This window comes from Silene latifolia, chromosome Y (assembly GCF_048544455.1).
Source record: "Silene latifolia isolate original U9 population chromosome Y, ASM4854445v1, whole genome shotgun sequence".
In the NCBI taxonomy this organism is placed as follows: domain Eukaryota; kingdom Viridiplantae; phylum Streptophyta; class Magnoliopsida; order Caryophyllales; family Caryophyllaceae; genus Silene; species Silene latifolia.
The window spans coordinates 236,293,111-236,318,244 of record NC_133538.1 but is presented as its reverse complement, the minus strand read 5'-3'; the positions used below and the strand labels follow the sequence as shown (position 1 = coordinate 236,318,244).

The 25,134-nt window shown below is 36.0% G+C and overlaps 2 protein-coding genes across 2 annotated transcripts; one reads left to right on the top strand and one right to left on the bottom strand.

Moving 5' to 3' along the window:
• Nucleotides 1–3,948: 3,948 nt before the first annotated feature.
• Nucleotides 3,949–4,980, bottom strand: LOC141630292 (uncharacterized). The gene has a single exon (XM_074443133.1). It carries the CDS (start codon nucleotides 4,978–4,980, stop codon nucleotides 3,949–3,951), a length of 1,032 nt encoding a protein of 343 aa, XP_074299234.1.
• Nucleotides 4,981–18,598: 13,618 nt separating this feature from the next.
• Nucleotides 18,599–20,632, top strand: LOC141627400 (uncharacterized). Its single transcript, XM_074440687.1, has 8 exons — nucleotides 18,599–18,723; nucleotides 18,802–18,886; nucleotides 18,977–19,097; nucleotides 19,210–19,385; nucleotides 19,468–19,591; nucleotides 19,693–19,872; nucleotides 19,962–20,030; nucleotides 20,132–20,632. The coding sequence occupies exons 3-8, from the start codon at nucleotides 19,044–19,046 to the stop codon at nucleotides 20,300–20,302; spliced, it is 774 nt and encodes a 257-aa protein (XP_074296788.1). The 5' UTR covers nucleotides 18,599–18,723; nucleotides 18,802–18,886; nucleotides 18,977–19,043; the 3' UTR covers nucleotides 20,303–20,632.
• Nucleotides 20,633–25,134: the final 4,502 nt, after the last annotated feature.

Genomic DNA, 25,134 nt, shown 5'->3' with positions numbered 1-25,134 from the left:
GTTCTCTCTCGAACCTCCTCTATGACCGAAAAGATATCAGTAAATTGAATAACCATGAGGTTTTACTTTTGATGTCGTACCTCAATCCGGAGCGGGCCAAGAAAGTGGTCTTCAATGCTCCTTCCATAGTTTGTGCTGCTCTTGCCTTGATGGCTTCTTCTCCTTCTCGATACTTGAGCTGTGGTGCTATTGCCACTCGGTTAGCTGAAAAGCTAACCTCTTTTGAGGCCTCTTCGGCATACGTGCCTCTAGTTACCCCTGTGCCTACCATGGATCGTGAATACTATCTCGACCTGAAATGGTTGAGAACCTTGGCCGACGGTAGCCTAGCATGGAGAGTGTATGGCATGAGTTGGATGAAGATTCCAGCTCCTGAGCACCTCCCAGCCACAGAGCCCTTAGAGCCGGCAGTGGTGACTGTGGATGGGGACGATGAGGAGGAGGAGGAGGAGGAGGATGAGGATACACCCCGCCAGCTGCAGACCTATCTCATTGATGGCACCATCCTCCAGGAGATGCCGGAGCCGACGAAGGGCGAGAATGCGGAAGTCCAGAGGGTGGAGAGACCCAGAGTTGTGAGGGGACCCCGTCGAGTGAGGGAGAAGGCCTCGGAGTCTAGGCCACAGCCAGTAGCACCGCAGCAGCAGCAGTCCTTTCCATGCTACCCTTACCTCGACACCCCGGAGACGCGATCCAGTTACCTAGCGGAGAGAGTGTCATCCACCTTGACACTCCGGAACATGCACGAGATGGCGTACGCTCAGGGGATAGGTACAGAGGGACCGCATCCAGTTTGGTGGAGTGGAGTTGGGAACTACTCGGGGGTTTTCCATGCCTACGGGGTGGATCAGTCGACGTGGGGGACACCTCAGTCCTTCCCTTACGGCGGCTTGACTCCATGGTACGCAGGCCCAGGAGCAGGAGGAGCAGGAGCAGGAGTGGATGCGGGGATTGGGACATCAGGAGCTGGTACTTCGGGTGGTGGAGATGATGAGGTGATGTTGGAGCAGCAGCAGCAGGAGGAGTGATATTCCTCGTTCTTATATTTGTTGATAGTAGTTGATGTTAGATGGTGATATTGTTGTTAGACCTTGGTAGTTGTTTCCTTTTGTTTTGAGACTTAGTTGGATCTGTATGATTGGCCATAAGGCCGAATTTGATATTCTAACTGATTGCAGGATATTGGAAGTCGGGGAGTCGTCCCGACTCGATTTTATATGACAAGTATGCGCATGGGTGTTAACTCGTGACAGGTTTTAGGAAGAATTGGCCTGTAGGTACTCGACAGAGTACCCCGTACTCTATCGAGTAGCTACAGGATGAGGCGAGGGAAAAGTTTCGACTGAGGCCACTCGATCGAGTAGCCTAGACACTCGATCGAGTAGAATGGCACTTGATCGAGTACCGCTACCTACTCGATCGAGTAGCACTGTTACAGGAGGTTTTTGAAAATTAAAAATGTTCAATTGTTTTATAATTACGAGTTTAATGTTTAAAGTAGTTGTGAGTACGTAGTAACACCTTTGAACCGTTAATTTCATATGTTACAAGTCATGATTGAAGTTTTATAAGCGTATTTGTCAAAATTAGTAAGGCGGTAATAATTTCTTGTTACTTTTATTTTGTATACGCCTCTTTACGATCTATTTATCGGAGTTGTAGCTTCTCGTACATTTGTGCATACCATATTAATATATATGTCATCATCAGTGACTAGTTATTCCGGTGGCGTGTGTATGATTTTAATTTAACGAGGGTACAATTAGTGAGTAATGTCCATAATAATGTGGTTTTCTTTCATGTTTTGATGCCCATAATAAGTAATACGTGTTGATATTTGGGTGATGAACTTCGGGGACGAAGTTCCTTTTTAGAGGGGAAGAGTAATGTCGCGAAATAAAAAGGTTGTTTTCGAATAGTGTTTTGCTTGTTTATAATATTGTTGGTGGTTGTTTATAAGGCGGGTGGGTGTCATGTGTTAAAAAAAAAAAAAAAAAAAATTTGTTGTTGAATTGTAACGACTTATTTTCTTTGGTTCTTTAAAGTGAGTGTGGTTGTATCTGAATCATGTTGCCAAGTAACATGGTGGCATTAGTTGTACCACATGAAAGTTGATGTGAGACATGTTCTAGATGGATGGTTGGACAGTAATTAGTGTATGTTGGGAGTTCGTGAGCGGCGATTCGCACGACGCGTCGGATGTTTTAGGTGTATATAAAATAACGGTTGACCGTGATAAAGCTTGCATGATAGTGACAAGAGTCGATAGGTTTATTTGTGGACGGTGATGATGATGACATGGGGGGGGAATGGTGTTTACAAGGGGTGATGACCTAATCGGGAAGATTGGTGAGACTGGGTTGGTTCCATGCCATGAGCGGGAGAGGTGAGTTGAACTTCGGGGACGAAGTTCTTTTTAAGGGGGGAAGACTGTAATACCCGCCCTTTTAGGGATCCTTTGATCAGCGTTGACTGTCCTTGGGGAGCGGGAGTAACCTTAGGGAAGTGTGCCAAGACCATCTTGGGGTGCGTTTTAGGAGTGATACTCGATAGAGTAGAGGCTACTCGATCGAGTAGCTAGGGTACTCGATCGAGTAGGGGCCCACTCGATCGAGTAGGTTGGGTACTCGATCGAGTGCCTGGTTTTCAGCGAGGGTTTTATATCGCGTTTTGTTAAATCCGCAAATCACTTCCGCCACTTTCCTCCTATCCTTCGCCGCCTCTTTCCTTCCCTTCACCTCAAAACCTCCATGGAAGCCTTTGTGAAGATCCTTGTGCCTTAGAAGAGCGTCTCTTGAGTCGGGTAGCGGTCTTTTGCCTTGTCTCTCCCTATAGGTATGTCACAATCATCGTCCGTGTCCTTGTCTCTATAGTTAGGGTTTGATTGTTAGTAATAGATATTTGCATGATGGTAATAGGCGTTGCTTGGTTCTTTGGATGTGTTGTCGTCGGCATGGATTGGTTGCGGTCGCTTAAAGGTAGGTTTGCCTACTCGGTTTCGTAGATAGTCTAGTGTGTCGGTCGTTATGTTAGTATTGCGATTGTTTGTGAGTAATTGATTGTCTTTGTGTTTGTGATTGTGATTACCGGTGATGGTTCTCGAGATGCGTTCTACGGTGAGTGGGGTCACTTGCGGGAGTGACTTCACGCCTAGTTTCGCCCTTCGTGGAACCCGCCACGGAAGGGGATGTGCACATTAATGGGACGGGGTTATCGCTCGTATGATGAGCGGGGCTTAGGTGGGAACGGCTGCGGTCCCCCACGCGTGGTGGCTGGTCTAGTGGACATCGTGTGATGACTTGATTGGCTGTGGTGATTTGTGGTTGGAGTTGGTAATGGCGGTTGTATTGTTGATTGTAGTTGTCGTTGTCTTGTCTTATCTCGCATCGACCTTGTTTGGTTGTTTGTTTGTTATGTGTCCGTCGTGATCCCTTATGGTGAGCGATCGGTCTTAGCAGTGTTGATGTCGTGGATAGTCGGAGTCCGGGCGAGGATGAGTCTTCACGAGATATGATGGTCATAGCGAGTAGTCTTTGAGTTGTACCTTATATTGTATTTTGGTTTGAATCACTTGTAATATAATTTAATAGTTCTTTTATTGACGTTTGGTAACTGCTTTCCTCGGGCAACCGAGATGGTAACGCCCTTATATGCTAAGGAAGGCCTAGTTAAGGCTCCTCTGAATATGGGGGTGTTACACTAATAGCCGAAAGTCACGAATTTTATCCGAAGCTTTTTTCTTTGGGATCAAAACAATGTTTTTTTTTTTTTTGGTGACGAGGGGTTTAATCCCCCCGAGCCCAGGCAATCCAGCGTCACCACCTGGACCATGTAAACCACCCCAATTGGGGCCGCCGAGATAACCGCATGCATTGCTCATCCGTGGGTTCGAACACGGGACCTCGCAATTCTTGCCTTTGCAAGCTTTGAGGTTACCCAAGTTTACAACTAGATTGCAAGCACTTGGTTGATCAAAACAATGTTAGTTTTATTGATATCCCTCGAGGAAAGCTCGCCGCGAAGAACAGCTAGGACCGTCCCAATGACCGTTGACCCAATCGTGTTCCAATAAGATTGATAAAAGAGAACATTCATACCGTCTGGACCCGGGGCCTTCAGAGGATGCATTTGGTTGAGGGCCTCGATAATCTCATCTTCACAATATTCGCGCTTCAGCATATCGTTCATGTTACCCGTCACTCTCGTCTCAATTCCCTGGAAAATGGTCTCGTCATTAGTCGGGTGTGCCGTCGAGAAAAGCTCTATAAAATAATTATTGGCCACGACCCCAACCTTCTCATCTCCCATCCGGATAACACCCTCGTCATCAATCAGCTTTGCTATAAAATTTTTCCTCTTACGCTCCCCAGCCCGCATATGGAAGAATTTTGTGTTCTTGTCCCCGTCCCTCAACCAAAGAGCTCTGGACCGTTGTCGCCAATATTGTTCTTCCTGCCTACGCAAATCAGAGATTTCCGCCACAAGCTTCCTTCTACGTCGCACACTCTCCTCATCCCTATCCCCTTCGTTGAGCCTTTCCAATTGTTTGCGCTTGCGATCAATATCTCGCCCTATCCGGCTAATACTTGTTTTCTTCCACGCCTGCAGTTCCCGAGTACACTCCCTCAGCACCGTGACCAAGTCCCCTCTCCCCTTCTCAACTCCTCGTTCCACGGCTTCCTCACAACCCTCCGAGACCACCCAAATTTGTTCGAATTTGAAGGGCCGAGACTTAACCTCTCTCTGGACTTTATGGTTGAGAACCAGTCGGATAGGAGCATGATCCGACCATTCCACGTTAAGATAAAACAGCTTCGCGTAAGGGAATAAGTCAGACCACTGGATCGTAAAAAAGGCTCTAACGAGCATGGACTGTCTGTTACACTCACCTACTTGCCCATTGTCATAAGAAAAATTGTATCCTTCCCACGGCATATTTCGAAGGCCACACTCATCCACTGCAGCTCGGAAATTATTCATCTGACGCTAGGGTCTGCTACCCCCCTTCATCTCAGTAGAGAAGAGAATTTCGTTAAAGTCGCCAATACACACCCATGGAAGAGACGACTGCCTGCTCAGGATCCGCAACAACTCCCATGAAAGGTGTCGGTCAGAAACGGCCGGCCACCCATAGTTACCAGTAATCCTCCACTCCCCCTCTGCACCCCGAACCAAGAAGTCCATATGGTGAACTGATGATGACTGAAAAACAGAATCCACCTCCTTCTTCCACCAAAATGACAAACCACCCGAACGTCCTACGCTATCTACATCAATCCCAAAATAACCTTCCATATTATCCCGCACCCTCCTCATTTCACGACCACACAATTTAGTTTCAGATAGGAATAGCATGGTCGGGGCCTCCCTCCGTATAAGATCAGGAGTGCACTTCTCGAGTCGGGGTTGCTCAAGCCCCGACAATTGATACTTAGGGTATTCATTGGGCCCGGCGGGGTTGAACTTCGTCAACCTCCTCCTCAGGTATTAAGACGCCCCTGTCTAAGCAGCTTCGCGATCATTTGTGAACACCCTCTTCCTCCTCGTCAACTCTACTCCGTTTTCCCCCATCAGTCAAGACCACCCTCGGCATGGGAGGTGTCACCATCCCATGCCCCTCCCCCCGTGCCTGTTTCTTCCACTTCCTGCTCTGACCGTATCCACCCTTACCAACGCCACCTCCAATTACCCCTGCCTCCCCTGAGCTACCAACATCTCCCCTACCTCCTTCCTCCATACCCACACCCGAGTCAACTGTATATTCTGCCAACTCACCAACCCCCGCACCAGTGAGCTCCCCTTCACCCCCTCCCTGAACTGACTGGCCCTTCCTTCCTTGTTTTTTTAAAACGTAGGTCCAGGGCAATGGACTGGAGCTTAGATATCATGGAATTGACCGCATCCTCCGTATCCTTCACCTTCACAGCATCGAAGCTAGCCCTCAAGTCTCTCGCAGCTTTCCCTGGGCCCTCCTTTGCCGTTTTCACAACTTTCCATGGTGACGCACGCAATCACTCTCCAAATTTCAAGTCCTCATCATCGTAAGGGCCGTCATAACAATCCTTCTCCCCATGACCTATGACACCACATCCGTAACAAAATATAGGGAGCCGATCGTATTTGACGTCAAAGCTTAGAGTCTTCCCCCCCTTCATTTGAATAGGTACAGCCGCTTTCAATGGTTTACGCACATTGTGCAAGATACGTAGTCATATAGCCCTATCCAATTCCACATGAGGTCCGACTTCTACATCAATGAAAGAACCCAGCATATCACCAAGGCGTTTGGCATTCGACATACTAGTTCGTCCCATTAAAGGGAGATCATAGACACGTGCCCATATAGGACAATGGAAGAGCGGGACATCAGTAAGCTTACCATTGTTGTTGGGTTCGTTGAAGCACCACAGGAATTTATCGAAGTGCCAAGGTTGCCCCTCCAAAACCCTAGCCTTGTCTCTCTCCATTTCGAATCGAAAAATGAAAGTTTTTTTCTTCGCATCCAGAGATTAATCATCATAGCTATGGCAGCCTTCACGTTAATAGCCCTAGTCGACCAAAGTTTCCCAACCAGAAGGAGATCGTTCTTTCCCACGTTTGCTCCTCCATCATCATCCCACACGAAAGTATCCTCCCCCAACCCCATCGGTTCCTTCCCTGTCCGTTGTTGGCCCGTCATAAAGAAATTCTTCGGCACCTGCAAAACGAAACAAAACCACAAAGAAACGCACAGAAACAGAAAACAATTCCCACGATCACTCGTGAAAAAAGCCTCGAGAGGAGGAGAAAATCGAAGAAGCAAAGACGGAACCCTAGGAAGTTAAGACGGAACCCTAGGAGCCCTAGACTTTTTTTTTAACGAAGCGTTTTAATACATTTATAATTTCTAATTCACTAAAAGCATTCGATTAGTTTTAAGACTAATGTCAACGACGACAACAAAAATATATTTATGTTATAAGCAAAATAGGGCTAGTATTGTACCGTATTTAGTATTTACTTACAAATTCTCTTCACTAATTCACAATTAATGTAAAAGGAACTAAATTTGGAAAAAAAAATACGAAATAATAATTATGAAACTACACGAAAAATAATCTATGAGGGCGGTCGATAAACTACAATATAATAAACTACAATTTCTTAATACCCTTTCACCCTTTGTCTTGTAGACTACCTTAACTAACGTTTACATTCAAAGCTCATTTGAATCTAATAACAATATGATAAACTACAAAAATATACGATAGGACGGACTCTACAACTCGTAAGTTTACAATAGGACTCTACACATCGTAAGTATATAGCAATGAAGTCACGGAGTAGTGCAATGCAATCGTAAGTTTACGATAGGACTACAAATCATACGGTGATACTCTGTATATGAATTAACTATAATAGAACTCAACTAATTACATACACCATTCCCCTTAGAACTTTTGCCTTTGTTCTTTTGGACTTAATTTTAGTTCAGTTCAGTTCAGCTTTTCTCTTGACAAGTTAACTCCTTACTTCAGTTCAGTTCACTTCAGCTTCATTAAGTTCAGTTCAGGTCATAAGGGGTAAGAGATTAAGCACTTCTTAGTTCTTACGTTATTTTTCGTGTTATGATCATTGATTCCAAATCTAATTTTAATTTTTTATTTGTGATCTTTAGAACTCTTATTATAGGGGTAAGATATTAAGCTCTTCTTAGTGGGGTAAGAGATTAAGCATTTCTTAGTTCTTACGTTATTTTTCGTGTTATGATCTTTGATTCCAAATCTTTTTTTTTTTTTTTTATAATTTGTGATCTTTAGAACTCTTATTATAGGGGTAAGATATTAAGCTCTTCTGAGTTCTTACGTTATTTTTCGTGGTATGATCTTTGATTTCAAAAATCTAATTTTTTTTTTTTTAATTTGTGATCTTTGTAATCGCATAAAAATCAAATTAATAGCTATAGCTTTTAAAACTTTCAATTCAATTAGTGTGATTCAGTAATTAACATTATGCATTTCTAATATATAAGCAAAAGTTCTAATCATCTTCTAGATTAAATAATCTTATTGATATGTACATTTAAACAATATCTTATCTAGATAAATTCTCATTACTCATAGTTCTCATTTTGCAATAAGGACATTACTATTTCTAAAGACAAAATACAAAGTGATAGTCAGGTGTGCTTGGGTTAATTATTACTCTTATTTCTAAACACAAAATACAAAGTAATAGTCAAGGTGTGCTTGTACTAATGTTATACTCCGTATTTTATATTGCTAACAACTCTACAATGTAATAGAGAGTATTCTATTTCGCAATTAAGACCTCTCGAATATTTAACGACCGATTTTCTTCACCAAAAAAAATATTTAACGACCCATAATATGGGCCATGAGTTACGTTAAGGATACTTTTTATACTACAACGGGCAACAAACACATGACCTTTTTAATATTTTATTTATTTCACTGGGTTTACTCATTGTTAGAATCAAAAACGATTTTTTATACTCTTTAACGATTCAAAAAGTACTTGGCTAAAGTATTTTCATCTTATGGTGAAGACTCCTAAAAGTGCTATGCTAATATCGACAGATATCAGTTGATCGTGACGACCTAAAAACAATGTATCTGGCTTGCTGATTTCTACGAATAATTTAATAAAGCTATTCTATAAGAATGCAAATAACAAAGCATATTAATTCCCTTATTATTTAAATTTATGGCACATGAATATCTTAAAATTGTTAATGGAATCAACAACATTGACAACATCCCCATAACGCGGTGCTAGGCAAACTGTATCAAGAGAGTAGAAGATATCATCAAATTGTGAATAAGAGATTAGCTTCCATTATAATAGTATAAATTTTAGTTTTTGAAAAATCTTCACGAGTATTGTACGTAAATAGAATTTACTCATATAATTAAGCACATAAACCAATCTAATTTAAAATCAATACATTCACCGAATCACCGATTATAAGAGGTAGTTCCGTAACACTATATTTGTTGGTTCAACAAAAAAACACGTACTCGGTAACACTATATTTTTGACACAGTTTTTTTTTTTTTTTTTTTTTTTTTTTTTTGTGGCATAGTCTTAGACTCTTAGAAGACGTACTCGTGAATTAACACTATATTTCTAGGGTCAAAGGAGAAGTAGTTCGTACCATACATGTCATATCTTTTTCTCTCTACTGCTGGTGCTTTTCTGTCACTATGGATCAAGTTCCAAGCTTTCTCAACTTGCCGGTGATCAAATAACGAACACGGGAAAAACGCAATTATCATGCAATTTGTTGAGTAGCTCAAAGAACAAAATATGATAAATCTTTAAATTACTACGCATACCCAGCAGGTGAACAATATACTCGGCCTGATGTTCACAAAGGTCAGTATACGTAGTTGTCCATTGATGTTTTCATTGTCAATGCGTTTTAATGTTTTATATACTACAGTATTAGTATTACCCTTTTAGAAGAGAATACAAAAATACAAAAATCTATATTACGACAAAACATTAATAACAAAAGGCATACATACTAAGATACAAATAATCTTAGTCCTCCTCGATGGTTGAAACTCCAAAAATTGAACACCATATTAGTCTTCATACAAATTTCCTGCGGTACACATGAAATAATAATTTATGTAATAATTAAAATAAACATAAACATATAAAAAAACATACATATTATGAGGCTATGAGCAAAAAAAATAAAGAAACATGGAACTATATTTTTTTAGGAGGATGAGAAACTGACATATTGGTATACAATATAGGAGTATATATATAGTCGCATAGACGTTGAAGCTAATTAAATATATATGAAAGTATTTGTTTTGTTGTAGAATTCATGTCATACCAAAATTCATCAATAACAAACAACGTAACCCAATAACAAATGCTTCTACTTGGTATTGCGGTCAGATTAGTATTGTTCTATGTGTTTTAGCAAAGTTGGAGACTCTCTAAAAGTTCGAAAAAAGCTTCCATTATTAATATAGATAGATATATTGATATTGATTGATTGATTGATTATCGAAATAATTATAGAAATAATGTATTGCATTGTATGGATTATTAAGAATTTTCAACGTTTGATTATTAGATGTTACCGAGTAATAAATCGCAAGCATCTATATAGTTATACTAATTTGTTCACAAAAAAAAAGACATATAAATTTAATTACATACACATACGTACGGATTATATTTTTATGCTCTTCGTATCAATTTTAATGATATTAGTACGAAGTACCTCAAAAATCGTAATGTACTATCCTTTTATATATTTCACAACTTCTAATTACCCTATTATCAAATAGTCTCACAATAACGTTTCGTAAGGCCATTTTATAAAATAGCTAGTCTAATGCGATATCCAATGTTTTCAGATGGATGCTTAAGCAGCTAACATGAACAAACCAAACCATTTTAATTCATGACAAGAAAACTCATCGGATTACAATTTACAATAAAAATGTACTTCTACAGTTCTACATAGTATACATACGAGTAGTTATGTACAATTAACCAAAATGTGATTGTTGTAAGATATACTCCCTCCGGGCTCCGTCCAGGTCAATAGTTATGTTTTTATTGTTGGTAAGTTTTTGTATCTCTTATAAAATTAAAACAATTCCTCTATCTTTGTATCTTGAATCTTAATGTTTGTGTATAAAGTATATGTAAGTAAATATTTCATTTAAATGGAGGAGTATGTAAGAAAAAGACCGGTGAGCTAAATCATTTAAAGCAGCATCTTGATAGTGCATGTTATGCTCATCAGATCAGTCACAATTTATTAGGACGACAATAAATCAATCAATATATATCTATCTATATTATTAAAGGAAGCTTTTTTCGAGCGATTATAGAGAGTCCAGCTTTGCTTTATCTAATAATGTAGTTCTATTTTTTAGATAAATGGAAAAATACAATAAAATATTACACCAATTGCGTTCAAGTAAAAATCTAAAAAAAAGAAAGTTATGAGCTCAAGCCAAATGCAACTTCTTTTGCCGCGAACAAAATCCCAACTAAATTAAAAAAGAATAATGAGATGGCGCCACCGGGTGACACTTAAATTGTGCGTCACCCAGGGCATAATAGTAAATTCTTTGTATATTTTCACTTTTCCCTCTTAAATTTTGAATTTCAAACTAATTAGAAGAAAAGGGTAGTTTAGGAAACATAAGAAGTATAATTAATTAGGTATAATTTATTATTATAACCCTAAACCGAACTCACTACCAAAAATGGGTCCAAACAAAAAGAACAATATCAAAAAATGACTATGATGACGTGATTTACAAAAAAGATGCATATTATTTCGTTACAGGTCCAATTAGTCTACAGGATTTTCGACACCGGAAGCGATATTGTATGGTAGGACATTTGAGTGGTAATTATAGTAAAGGAGCTGCAAGATTTTGTGTTCGGATGTAGCAATGACAATCCTTTGCATCAGGCCGGAATTCTAGGTACTAATACGTATGAAAATGAAATGAATAGAAGGAGTAACCAAGTGACCCCCTTGATTGTGTTCAGCTAAGCTTGTTCTGTACAAATAGACCTACTAACACTTTGCATATATATGGAGTATATGACCCGAGCGACATGCCTAATTCGACCCCTCAAATATATTCAAATAGTACAAACTCAATACTGCTCGAATCCAAATTGACCCGACTAAATTCAAACTTTGTATGTTCTAAAAAATTAATACTCCTGGTATATTTGGTTTATGCTAATAATGAAACTCAATCAACGATTTTTTTACGATATTGTCAATCCTTTAGATTATTGGAAATATTTCTTAAACCGGGTATATTTGGTTTATGCTGACTTTCCTTATTATTAGACTTTCTAATTGTGATTGTTGTGAATATTGTACTCCTATTTCCTTAACTAAATTAGGAAACTTAGATGTCTTGTAATAGTGTAAACCCTAGTATAATACACTCGTTGTATCATCGTAATTATTCAAGCAATAACACTTTGTGTCTCTTTGTTTGCATCAAGATATTCAAGATGCTCCATAGCATCTTTCTCACCATCTTCTTCTACTTAATTACCACCTCATTGGCTTCCTCAACTCCAACTCGATTTCCTCCAAAAGGTAATGGCTTCACCGCGTCTTTAATCCCACCAATCTCACCTCGCTCCCCGTTGCCAAATCTTGGCTACTCTTTGACTCCAATAACTTTTCTAGTTGTAAAAAGAACCAATTATATGAACTAATAAGAATACAAAAGTCAAAAGGATGTCTTATAATCATTAAAAAAACAGTACGTCTTTAAACGGACACTATCCGTCTATAACTATAGACGGATAGTGTTCCTCTCGCAAATGAACAGCAGACACAAATTTCATTAACCTTTTGTTTCCTTACTGATAAAACTATGGCGACTTTGGATATGAACCTAATATTTGAAGAAATCCTGCCAAGATTACCCGCCAAATCCCTTGTCCGCTTCAAATCCGTCTCTAAATCATTTCAAGCTGTAATCTCTTCTCGTGAATTCGCCCAACTCTACCTCCACCACCAGTCGCTCTCCTCTGACGACCACGACGTCATCATCCTGCAAAATGACAGCTACATTAGTTTCTATGATTGCAACTCCCGTACATTCTACAACTCTTTCTTAAAATTCGTATGTTATGAAGGCTCGTTCTCGTTCTCCGTCGTAGGCTTCTTCAGGCGGATGTTTTGTGCATTTGTTGTTGACTTCGGTAATTACTTCGCCGTGCTTAACCCTTACAGCCATCTATCCCGTAACACGAAACCAGATCCTCGTCTCGGGTTTGCGTTTGACCATCTAAATCTCGATTACAAACTCGTGTTAGTCACCGATGAATATGATAGTTCAGGTGCTCATTTACGGATCACCAGGGTTTACAGCTTGAATACCAAAACCTGGAATGCATCAGATATCAGAATTCCGGTGGATACGATGGAAGGAAGGCACGACACCCTAATAATCGCAGAGGCATACACAAAAACCCTTGATTATTTACATCCCAACACACGACTCAAGCAGGAATAGAACAAATTCCTTTCCATGTCTTTTATATGTATTTGAAGCCATATTAAATTCTTCTACTCTTACTAATTGATCATATATTATATTGTTATTTGATAGTTTTGAGATCATGTGAAGTTCTATTGTTATAGGGACATCAACTTATAAAACCCTATTAGATAGAATTTGCACAAATATTAGATAGAATTTGCACAAATATTGGGGATAACTAACTATACATAAATATTGGGATAATTATACATAATATTATTTTAAATAAAAATTAATTAGGTAATTTTATAAAGGTAGAGTCTCTAGAATTGCCTGAAAAAAGCCTCTTTTATATATATACTAGATTTAATGCTCGTGCGATGCACGGGCCATTATGTAATATTCTAATCTAAAGTGGGCTTTACTAAAGCGCTGTTCTTTTGGAATGAAATGTTCTTATCTGAACTGTCATCTCTTCACAAATTGTCCTGTTTTTTGTGCTTGGAAGAGCTGAACTGAATTTAATGGATCTAAAGTGAACTGAATTGAACTTAATGGAGCTGAATGAATTGAATTGAAGTAGAAATTAATTTGTGAAGAGATGAGTGAATTGAATTGAACTGAATTAAATGAAGTTGCGCTTAACTGAACTGCATAAAGCTAGACTGAATTGAAATGAGCTGAACTTAAGTTCAAAAGAATAGGGCCTAACTCTTATTTCATTTCAGTTCAGCTTCATTAAGCTCAGCTCAGTTCAACTCAATTCAATTAAGCTCAGTTCAGTTCAGCTCTTTTCAGTCGAAAAGAACAGGGCCTAACAATAGTAATGTTGAACTAAGAGCATCCGCAAAGGTGGGAAGCTAACCTCCCCATATGTGCTCTCTCTCCTCAACTGAGGAACCCCATTATTGCACACACCCTCCCAATAAATGGGGCTCCTCTATTTGTAGGGAAGGTCCCCAAAGAAAAACCAAGGTATTTTGAGTTGCTTTTGGGGAGGCTTCCAAATTTTTGGGTGTAAATTAATATTGTTGGGGAACCCCATTGTTGCATAGATGTAGATATAAATTGGAGAGGGTAAATGGAAAAGTTATTGGAAAATGAGGTGGACGAATAAGGAAAGGAAAGAGAAAATATGGGGAGCCTCACCTTTGCGGATGCTCTAAGACCCTGTTCTTTTTGATTTGAAATTGTCTGATCGAATCGAATCGAATCAACTTAATGGAGCCGAATCGAATCGAATCAACTTAATAGAGCTAAGCTTAAGCGATCGATCCGAATCGATCGATCGAAGTGAAATAAAAATAAAAGATTATAATAATAATAATAATAATAATAATAATAATAATAATAATAATAATAATAATAATAATAATAATAATAATAAGATAATACCAATAATAATAATAAATATTATAACAATGTTATTCATTATTCATTATTCATCATTATTATTAATATATTAATATAATATAATAATAATATAATAATATATATAAAAAAATATTAATATAATAATAATAATAATAATAATATATTAGTAATATAAATGATAACATTAATAATAATAATATAATATTAAATAATATAATATATTAATTATAATAACTAAAAAATAAATACAATAAGTATAATATAATATAAATATTATAAATAATTTTAACAATTAATATAAATAATAATAAAAATAAAAATATATGTAATATAATAATAATAATAATAATAACAATAATAAATATGTTATTAATAATATTAATCAAAATGAATATATTAATAAATAATAATAATAATAATAATAGTAATAAAAGTAATAATAATAATAATAATAATAATAATAATAATATAATATGATAATAATAATAATAATAATAATAATAAATATTAATACTTTATACTACTAATATTGCCATTAATCATAATAACATAATAATAAATAATAATATTAAATATAAAAATAATAATAAAAATAATAATAAAAACAATAGTAAAATAATAAATATAAAAAATATATATTAATAATAATAAAAATAATAAATAGATTAATATAATAATAATAATAATGATAACAGTAAGAATATAAAATAAGAATAGTATTATTAATGTTGAAATAAACTGAACTGAATTGAACTGAACTGAATGGAGTTGAACTGAACTGAACTGAACTTAATAGAGCTGAACTGAACTGAATTTATAAGAATTGAGATTAAGCCCAACAGAACAGGGCCTAAAATGTGCTAAATTAATCTAAACTAAACTAACCTGATCTGAACATAATGCACATGACGTAACTCTTACTTCATTTTAACTCAGCTCCATTAAGTCCAGTTCAGTTGAGAACATGGCATAACAATAGTAATGTTGAACTAAAGTGAATTGATCTGAACTAAACTGACCTGAACTTAATAGACCTAAACTTGACCGAACTGAGCATATAAAAACTGAAGTGAAGTTCAAAAGAACTAGACCTATGTGGTTTGAAACGCATATGCAATACTGTTTTGATTTCTTTTAAAACTCATATAGCCTGTATAATATTTTTGTATTTACAAAACATTGCCATCACACACGTAGTATAAAACCATAGTATGGACTTATGGTAAAATCATTTGGTAATTCCTAAGAATTCGATTAAACTAAATAATTGTAGTAGCTTCCAAATCACTCACAAAGTTGACTGTAATTATTAGAGTTATAGTAGGTCTCTTAAAAGACCATCTTTAATAAACTTATTGAGATAGAGCAATTACAAATTGATGAAAAACTGGTACAAAACTTAATAAAAATGGGTACATAGACTATAAAATGAGGTACTAATAAAAAGTGGTTACAATATATAATAAGATATGCAGAATTGTTACGAAAATATGTAACATAGGAAAAATGCATTTTGGATCAGAAGTAAAAGGGATATACAAAAAATACATAAAAGAGTAATGGTTTCTCAATAACTTATTAAGAGGCCGTGTCTTTAAAGTTTTTGGGTTACAACTATACTGAGTACTAATAATGAGTCTCAAAATTCTATTAATTCTGTTATATTTATGTTGATATTATGCTAACATAAGGAAGATCAGAGTAAAAAAAACTACATGGTAGCATGTTGATATTTATGCTAACGTAAGGATCACATATCACAAAGTGTCCTTTTGTTAATCATACAAATGATAATCGATGAAGTAATGATTTCAGACGAATGTAAACTATTCTTATTTAGCTGATTCTCATATAGAAAATCTCACAACAAAGTATTTAATATTTTAATGATGCTCCTTCTCGTCTTTCACCATGAGAGTGCTTGGGTACTTTGTCGAATTTTCCACCTTCCAACTGTATCAACTGAACTATGGATTTGCCTTGAACTACCATGCTCGGGCTTATTTGATAAAAGCAATCAAAACCACAAAATAACTATTATGATGAAACGATCGATAAATACAACAAAAAACTTGAAAGAACATCGTTTTTGATACCTTTAAAAAGCTTTACCTCCACCATCAACCAGAAAACATTTACGCATCCCGTCAAATGAAAGTTCCTTTTCCTTCCCGCCTTTAGTCATAAACTTTGATGCGGATCAAAATTCACTTCTATTATTGTAAATAAAACCATAAAAATGATTAAATTAGATAAAAACTCTAATAAGGCATTGGCATATAAAGGTTGAGTATGTATATAAAGTGTTGCAATTATGTCAGATGTCACCAATAAATAAGGGAATGATTTACCTACGTAAAAACTCTATCGGATGTAGGGATTGCTTTTGAAAAAAAAAGGCAATCCCTATATCTGATAGAGTTTGTGGTCATGCAACATGCTAATTTGCAATTATAGAATTGATGGCCTCTAAATGTTATGTAAGCTATCTTGTAACGGCCTTACAATTTGATCATACTGATCCAATTCTTGCTCCCTTCCGGCCTAAGGACCTACAAATAAGCAAATAGAAAGCAATAAGTAAATATGAATCAATGGGATGATAAAACGAAAGTATCAACGCAATGTGCACATTGTTAAGATAATGAAAAAACACAACCCAGCAGAAAAGCTAATATGCCATATAGAATTAGATAGATTCTACTAAAAGGAATAACAGGTTTTACCAAATCAAATCTTAAAACCCATTAAAATTAGGAAAAATGAAGGAAGCTAGGAAAAACAACACAACAGGGGAATATCTAGCACACGATAAGGTGCGTGTCTATTATGTGTGTATATATATAATCAATCAAGGTAGTTTGCTTTTAGAAGGATCATATACTTCTCTAATGCAGAAGCCAAAAAAGCTGACGTGGCATCATAATAGAGAGGCACTATCCTACGTGTCACAGCCATAGCATAGGTAGAAGGAAAAAAAAAAAAAATAATCTCACCTAAAATCATACGTGATTTTAGAAAAAAAAAATCTCATCTAATCTAAAATCCTATGTGATGGAATATTCCATATTCCATTCTATATATTCCATCTAAAATATCTAATCTAATCTACGTATAGCTGATGATTTGATTGACTGCAAAGTCAACGCAATAAGTAACTAAATCCTAATTCCTAAATTAGTTGAGTGGAATAAGGAATGAAATCAGACGTACGTTTCTTTTGGATATATATTATCTTCTTCCTTTTGCTTTGACCTATGTCAATCTTTTTCCCCAAAATATAGCTAATTAGTTCTCAAAATACCCTACCTAAATCACTATAAATTCACATTCAACATAGTCATCTCCATCCATCTCTATCGTTCATAATTTACAAAAAAAAAAAAAAAAAAAGAAAAGAAAAATTAAGAACTCCGATATGGCCATCAACTGCACTCCCGTCGCCCTACGCCATTTGCAAGCAGATATGATCTCCGCTGAAATTTCCGTGCGTGTTGTGCACCTTTGGGAAAGAAAAAGCTTCTACAACAAAGAAGAAACTTTAGCATTAGAGATGTTATTATTAGATGCAGAGGTATTACATGTTTTAGCATTAATTGTCACTTTCTGATTTTAAATTATGCTGTAAAATTCTCTAATTACTATAATTTACAGGACAATCTAATTCAAGCAACTATTCGCAAGCGCATCATTTTCAAATTCAAGGATAGGATCAGCGAGGGACATCTATACAAACTGTCAAGATTCACCGTGGAGGCAAATAAAGGCGCTGAAATGGCAACTTCTGAAGAATTACGCATCTACTTTGCATATCCTACAGTTGTTAGAGAGGTGCACAATCTACCCATCCCAATATATGGATTCAGGTTTGTGGACTTTGGTGATATTTTATCTGAACGAGTATCTGATGAACATTTTATAGGTACGTCCATGAAACTCATACTTAATCAACAAATCAATCACTAATTGAAAATATTTACTTATTATATAATTTTGTAACATCTATTGGACATATTCACCCAGATGTCATTGGTAAGTTTTCTGGAGTCGGAGAAGTCAAACCAACAAAGAATGGAAATAGTTGGATGACAATATACATTGAGAATATTCGGTAACAATACCACTACTTTTAATATTCAACGTTATATTCCATAGCTATTCATTTACAACAATCATTTTAATAACCTACTAATTAATAAACATATACCCACGAAGGAGAAATTAGCATGCTCAATATGGAACGACTATGTTGGTTTAGTTCAGGCTTTTGCTGATGCATGTGAATCGTCCACTGAACCTGCTATCATTGTCATCCGCTGTGTTCAACGGTGTAAATGGGAAGGTATACAACTATTTGAGTATGCAAAATTTAATTGTATTAATCAATATGACGGCATATGAAATTCGATGAACTATCTAGGTGAACCTAGGGTGACAACTACAAGACACGCCACCCGTTTCTACTTCAACCACGCAATCCCAGAGGTGGAAGCGTTCCTCGGAGAGTAAGTTTATACAACTACTATTGTTAAAATTCTTAGGACTTTGATAATTTCAGTGAAATAATACTAATGTTATATTCTAATGCAACAAAGACTATATGCCGGTCAAGAACCAAGTAACTCCAAAGTTATATCCTATATTTCGAGTGAGTCGGAAGATATGCTCTCAGGAGATAACTTGAGTACAATTACGGAGATTAAGAAATGTCAAAAGGTAATATTGTACTTTTTTTTTGTTTAATCCTGAACTATGGACTACCAGCTTTACAATATTTTTGAATATATTGTGAATATGACTGAAAATATTTGTTATCATGCAAATACAGGCTGGGAGATATGTGACACTTGCAACTATATATGATGTTGATTTGACTGTCAAGTGGTACTATGATAGTTGCAAGCATTGTACAAGTAAAGTTGTGAAGAATGATTCAGGTAGGTGGGTTTGCAAGAAAGAAAAATGCATTGGCAGTACGGAAGGGTCTGAAATTAGCATACCAAGGTATTAGACAGACTCCTAAATGAATTATTTTAAAGCGCATTTTTCAGAATAGCATACCTCACTATTCTCCTTTTGCATTCAGGTATCAGGTAAAGTTTCGTGTCATTGGTGCAGATAATGAAGTCTCCGAATTTGTCATCTTTGAGACTCAAATCACAAGCTTCATCAACGTCTCCGCAGCAGACATGCTTGCTGCCCTTGAAGAGGTAATCCTTCTGTGGTAAATGATTACAGAAGTTATAATCGTTATTAAACATTGGCACGAATATAGGTTAAATATCTACGACTAATTTCTTATCACCCGGAGAATGGACGAAAGGATGATATGCCAGATTTCGACATTTTCATTGACAAGCAATTTATCTTCAAAGTGGAAATTCACCCAAAGTACAACTTGGAGCAGAAATCAAAATCATACAAAGTACTTAGCATGAGTGATGATCAGGATATGGTGGACCGATGGAATGCCAAGTACTTGGCCTTGAAGGTGTGCCAAAATATAACTCCTTTATGAATATACATCATTGAAAATTCTGGGACATGGTCTCATATTACCTTATTTTAACATTAATGCAGGAATCTGAAGTTGGCAGTGTGTACCATGATGTGAAACCCAACGGCAAAGTTGCATTGGCTGAAAATAAGGTATATTTTATTTCAACCCTTTGATATTCGAATACAGTAATTTCATACTCAGTGTTAAATTCAATGTGTGAAAAAATTAATAACATTAATTTCAAATGCAGGCATGTGTATCCGAAACTGAGCCCAGTGACAGTTTCATCACTCCACCCTTAAAGCGATCATTGTCAAAAATGTTAGATGCGACCAATGATGACGATTGTGAGGTTCGTATCATAGGGGATGGATTCTCAGCCACCAAGAAATTGCTATCAGTCAAGATGGAAAAGGAATGATCGTGGTGACAATTGTGACCATAATCATCATATTAGACTTTGGTTTTTAGAACCCCAAATAATTAGGACAAGGGTACTACGCCCCAATGATATTATGCTATTTTAGACTACGGTTTTTAGAACCCAAAATAATCAGGCTAAGGGTATTAGACCCCAATCATGTAATGCTATTTTAGACTACGGTTTTTAGAACCCAAAATAATTAGGCTAAGGGTATTAAACCCGAATCATAGAATATTATGCTATTGCAATTAATGTATGCGAATAAATCATGAACGTGTGTTCAAAATTCCTTTACTTTTGGTTTTAATGATATATTACCATTTATCATATGTCGTTATTGCACTCAATATGAAAAATCGACAAGCTGAGCCATGGCAAATGTCATAAAACTATTAGCTACCCTCACTGGGAATGACAACAACAAACTAAACATAAATTAGCCAAAAATTTACCTAGAACTTAACCTAACTGACTAAGAACTAAGAACTATATACAATATAGCACAATCAAGTCTTGAGAGACACATTCCAAGAAACAATACATGATAAACATTCTAGGAGTATGCACAGGACTCGAAAATTACTTTAAAAATTTGGAGTCTTAGAAATAGGAACCAACTAATCTGACTAAAAAATAAGGACTATCCTTACTGACCAGATTCTTCGAGACTCCAAATATTTGCAGTTATCACAATAAAAAAAAATTCAAAAGTATTTGTGGCTGATAAAAATTTCATTTCAAATTTTTTTACGCCATTTTGATACACATTTTCTCCGTACATATGTTATTTCAATCTTTGCAGTTATCACAATAAAAAAAATTCATACTTGGCACAAAATGAAAATTTAAATGAAGGTACTCTTAGTATGTTAGACTCTAAACCCTATATTCTATCAGATTTTGGCTCAACCACCTAGAAGATCTCATGCCACAAAAAGAGGAAATCCTTCTCAGAATCAGTTAAAACAACACTCTAAACAACACTCTCTAAACAACACCCTTGCTATTAAAAAAAACTTTCACCTAGCAGACTCATCAGAGGATTCAAATAAGAGCATGGCTCCAGATACTCCAAACACTAATTCAAAGAAGAGGAAAGCAACAATAAAAGATCGCAATAAAGGTAATACAATTTACTCCACTTTGAAAAAACGTGATTGTTCCGTATCCTATATTAAAAAAAATGGTTCAGTAATTGACAAGAGTGTATTATACTGGACAGAATCAGTGCGGAAAGACTTACCCCAGAGTTCATCCGCCAACATGGTCAATCCACTCAGTGATGTAACGAATCTGGTGAACAATAGACAATCATGTCATTCCATAGAAGGTATATATTTATGAATCCGTTTAATTTATAATAATCTGTATTTTATAAGAACATAAATTTACATAACTATGAAATTCATATTGTAGCCAATCCTCAAATCAAAAGCACAAACGTTATACATCCACAACACAAGGATAACAAGGGTATGCATGTAGTAAAGTTCATTTTCTAATTTTGCACACTATTGTCGATACTTCAATTATACATGCTGAACAGTACTACTCAAAGTACAGAGAATAGTGTTCAAGGAAAGAGGAAATTCAATACTCAAATCGCCCTAACCAATGTTCGTGGAAAGGGAAAAGCCATTACGAATAAAAGAAACACAGACACAGGTAAAGATATAGGCCATTATTTAGTGTGATATTCTTATAACCATTTCTTTAATTATAAGAAAAGGAAGGCAAGAATCAAAAATCAAAACAAAGGTAATACAACTCAGTCAAGTTAATGAACTTGAAATTTTCTGCTCAAAGTATTTATAAAACTTTTCAATCATTTCAGGAAATGAACTGTCCTTCACAGAATCGGAGCGGAAAGACTTACCTCAGAGTTCATCTGCCAACGTGGTCAATCCTCTACGTGATATAACGAATCTGAATCTGGAAAACAAGAAACAACCATTTCATTCCGTAGAAGGTATTTATTTATTTATTTATGAATCGTTTAATTTAGTACAATCAGTATTTTATAAGCACACAAAGTTACATTTTAGCCAATATTAGAAACAAAGGCACAAATAATTAAAATCCCTTTGAACATCCCTTTGAACAAAGGTATGCATGTAAGCACTATAAATTTCAATTTATAATTTTGCATCACACAATTGTCTATCTTTTGCAAGTATACATTTGAACAAGTAAGCAAACTCTAAAAATACAGAGACCAATGTTCGAGGAAAGAGAAAAGCCAATACTCTAAGCGCCCTAACTAATGTTCGTGCAAAGGGAAAAGCCATTATGAATAAAAGACACACAGGTATAGAAATAGGCCATTATTTTGGAACAGGTACGTATAACCATTTATTTAAGTGACCACATGAAAATGTGCCTATCTTCAGAAAACATACACCACATATCAAGTCGGAACGCAACTCCTGTTGTTAACAGTATCAACCCGACAAATTACGGATCTAATGCATTGAATAATGTTATCCGTAACGGTACGTCATTCGAATCCATTCATTTTGTAAAAGTTTTTCAAAGAAAAATTGTGGAATTTATCACTCTGATCAATCATCTACTTAATTTATACCAGGAGCTATTCAATATCAATATTTCCAAAATTGTCAAGTATGCTCTAAAATCGCAAGACAAAAGCGAAAGTTGATTACATCCCAAAGGAAAAAAGGAAATAAAGCGACCTTTGAATGGCTTACTTTCCATGCTACATGCCCATTTCACCAAAATGTCTTTCACACGGGCACATCACCACTTAATATACTTCAAGGTAATTTTAGAGTTCACTTAATTGTAAAGCCACTCATGATTCTGTTTTGTTACTTTTCAAGTGCATAATGTATGGGTCATAATATGCTTTATGTTACATCTTTTAGCACCACATCGAACAAATGCAACCAATGCAAGACAGAATAGAAAATTGATCTTAACTACAAAGAGGATGAGCAACAGCACATCACCTGGCAGCGGTACTCCTACTTCACTGCTGAGTTGTGGTGCCACCGGTACAATTCATCACCTTACCTGTTCATATGCATAAAGCACCATCACTGTGTTAGTGTTTAATATTAACAAAAAAAATAAGAAGACGTGTTATTAAAGTATTATAATCAATACAAATGCAGGTAATGCAGATGATATTAATAATGGTATTCAGTATCAGACGAATCTGTATACGAGCTCAAATCACTTTACTCCTCCAATTGGTATCAACACGAAACTTCAGAACTATATTTCCTATTTTTTTTTTCATATCATCAAAATTTCTCATAATTTTCTTCTCTACTAACTATGCTATCTACTTAAATATAGTTGACTCTTTAAAAATAAATATTGTCTCCACATATGAAGCATCATCAAGTCAGAATGGTATGTATAATAATATATGTTAAACATGTATTTCATCTTCTCTTTTAGCATAATATTTTGCATTTCGTTCTCTCTCTGATCTTATTGCAGCATTAACTCCAATGACCTCATTCGTAACCTCGAAGCAAACCTTTTACTACGAGAGAGAAATACTTGGAGGAATTGACTAGGAATATTTGTAACGCATATGAAGGTATATATATATATATATATATATATATATATATATATATATATATATATATATATATATATATATATATATATATATATATATACGTTTCATTATCTCACCTCTTTTTCTATATTCTACCTATTTTGCCTTTGCTTATATACATTTCGTTATTGCAGCATCTCGCCAAGTGACTACATTCACTTCGGAGAATACAAACATATCTCAAAGCCTGACTAGAAATATGTGTTCCCCATATATAGAAGCGTCATCAAGTAGAAGTGGTGGGTATAATATATATGAATTTATGATTATTTGTTTTATTTAACCACCTACTCTACTTTGGGTAATTGACATTTCGTCGTCGCAGAATCAAAAACTATGCACACAGCCAATAAACAACAACAACAATTGACCAGATGCGAGGCATCATCAAGTCGAAATGTTTTTGATATTGGCGAGATTGAGCAAGGTAATTTTAGAATGAGTCATTTATGTAGCTATGGAAAAAAAAAAGTAAATGGCAATGTTTATAAGCCTATGAAAATTATTCAACCATTACTAACATAATGTTGTAACCTAGCTTAATTAATGCAACAGAAACACTGGAAGAAACACTGGAAGATACACTGGAAGATACACTCGAAGGTTACTGGGATATTGGGGATAAGGATTACAGTTGCAAACACTGTCATGCAGAAATGTGGTACGCATAAAGAGTACGAAAGAATAGGACGCAAAAAAATCCAACTTTCTCTCTGTGTTGCATGGATGGAACCATAGAACTCCCTATGTTGAAACATCCTCCTGAATTATTAAGAGATTTGTTGAGTCAAAGTCATCCGCAAAGCAGGCACTTTATTGACAACATCAGAGCATATAATTCTATGTTTTCATTTACCTCAATGGGAGGAAAAATCGACAATACAGTCAATCGAGGTCGAGGACCTTACACTTTCAAAATGGGTGGTCAGAATTTTCATTTAATAGGGTCTTTGTTACCACCAGAATCAGCTCCCCCAAAATTCTGCCAGCTTTACATTTATGATACGGATGAAGAAATCCAGCATAGGAAAAATGCCGTCAGGTAAGAGAAGCTAAAAAATATTTCAAGTAGACCCCCTGATTTTATGTTCTAACAGACTCACTTACTTATATATTTATGTGATATGCAGCCCCACAAATCCTGAACAATTTAATGATCAGCTCATAACTCTGTTACGAGAGATGATTGATCGATACAATCCCCTAGCTAAAATGTTCAGAATGGTCAGGAATA

Excerpts from the sequence above, each read along its gene's own strand:
- LOC141627400 (XM_074440687.1), top strand. The coding sequence starts at position 19,044 with ATGCTCTCAGGAGATAACTTGAGTACAATTACGGAGATTAAGAAATGT. Across the intron at positions 19,592-19,692 it reads TGCTTGCTGCCCTTGAAGAG|AATGGACGAAAGGATGATAT; the intron begins GTAATCCTTCTG and ends TATCACCCGGAG. Across the intron at positions 20,031-20,131 it reads TTGCATTGGCTGAAAATAAG|GCATGTGTATCCGAAACTGA; the intron begins GTATATTTTATT and ends TTTCAAATGCAG.
- LOC141630292 (XM_074443133.1), bottom strand. The coding sequence starts at position 4,980 with ATGAATAATTTCCGAGCTGCAGTGGATGAGTGTGGCCTTCGAAATATG.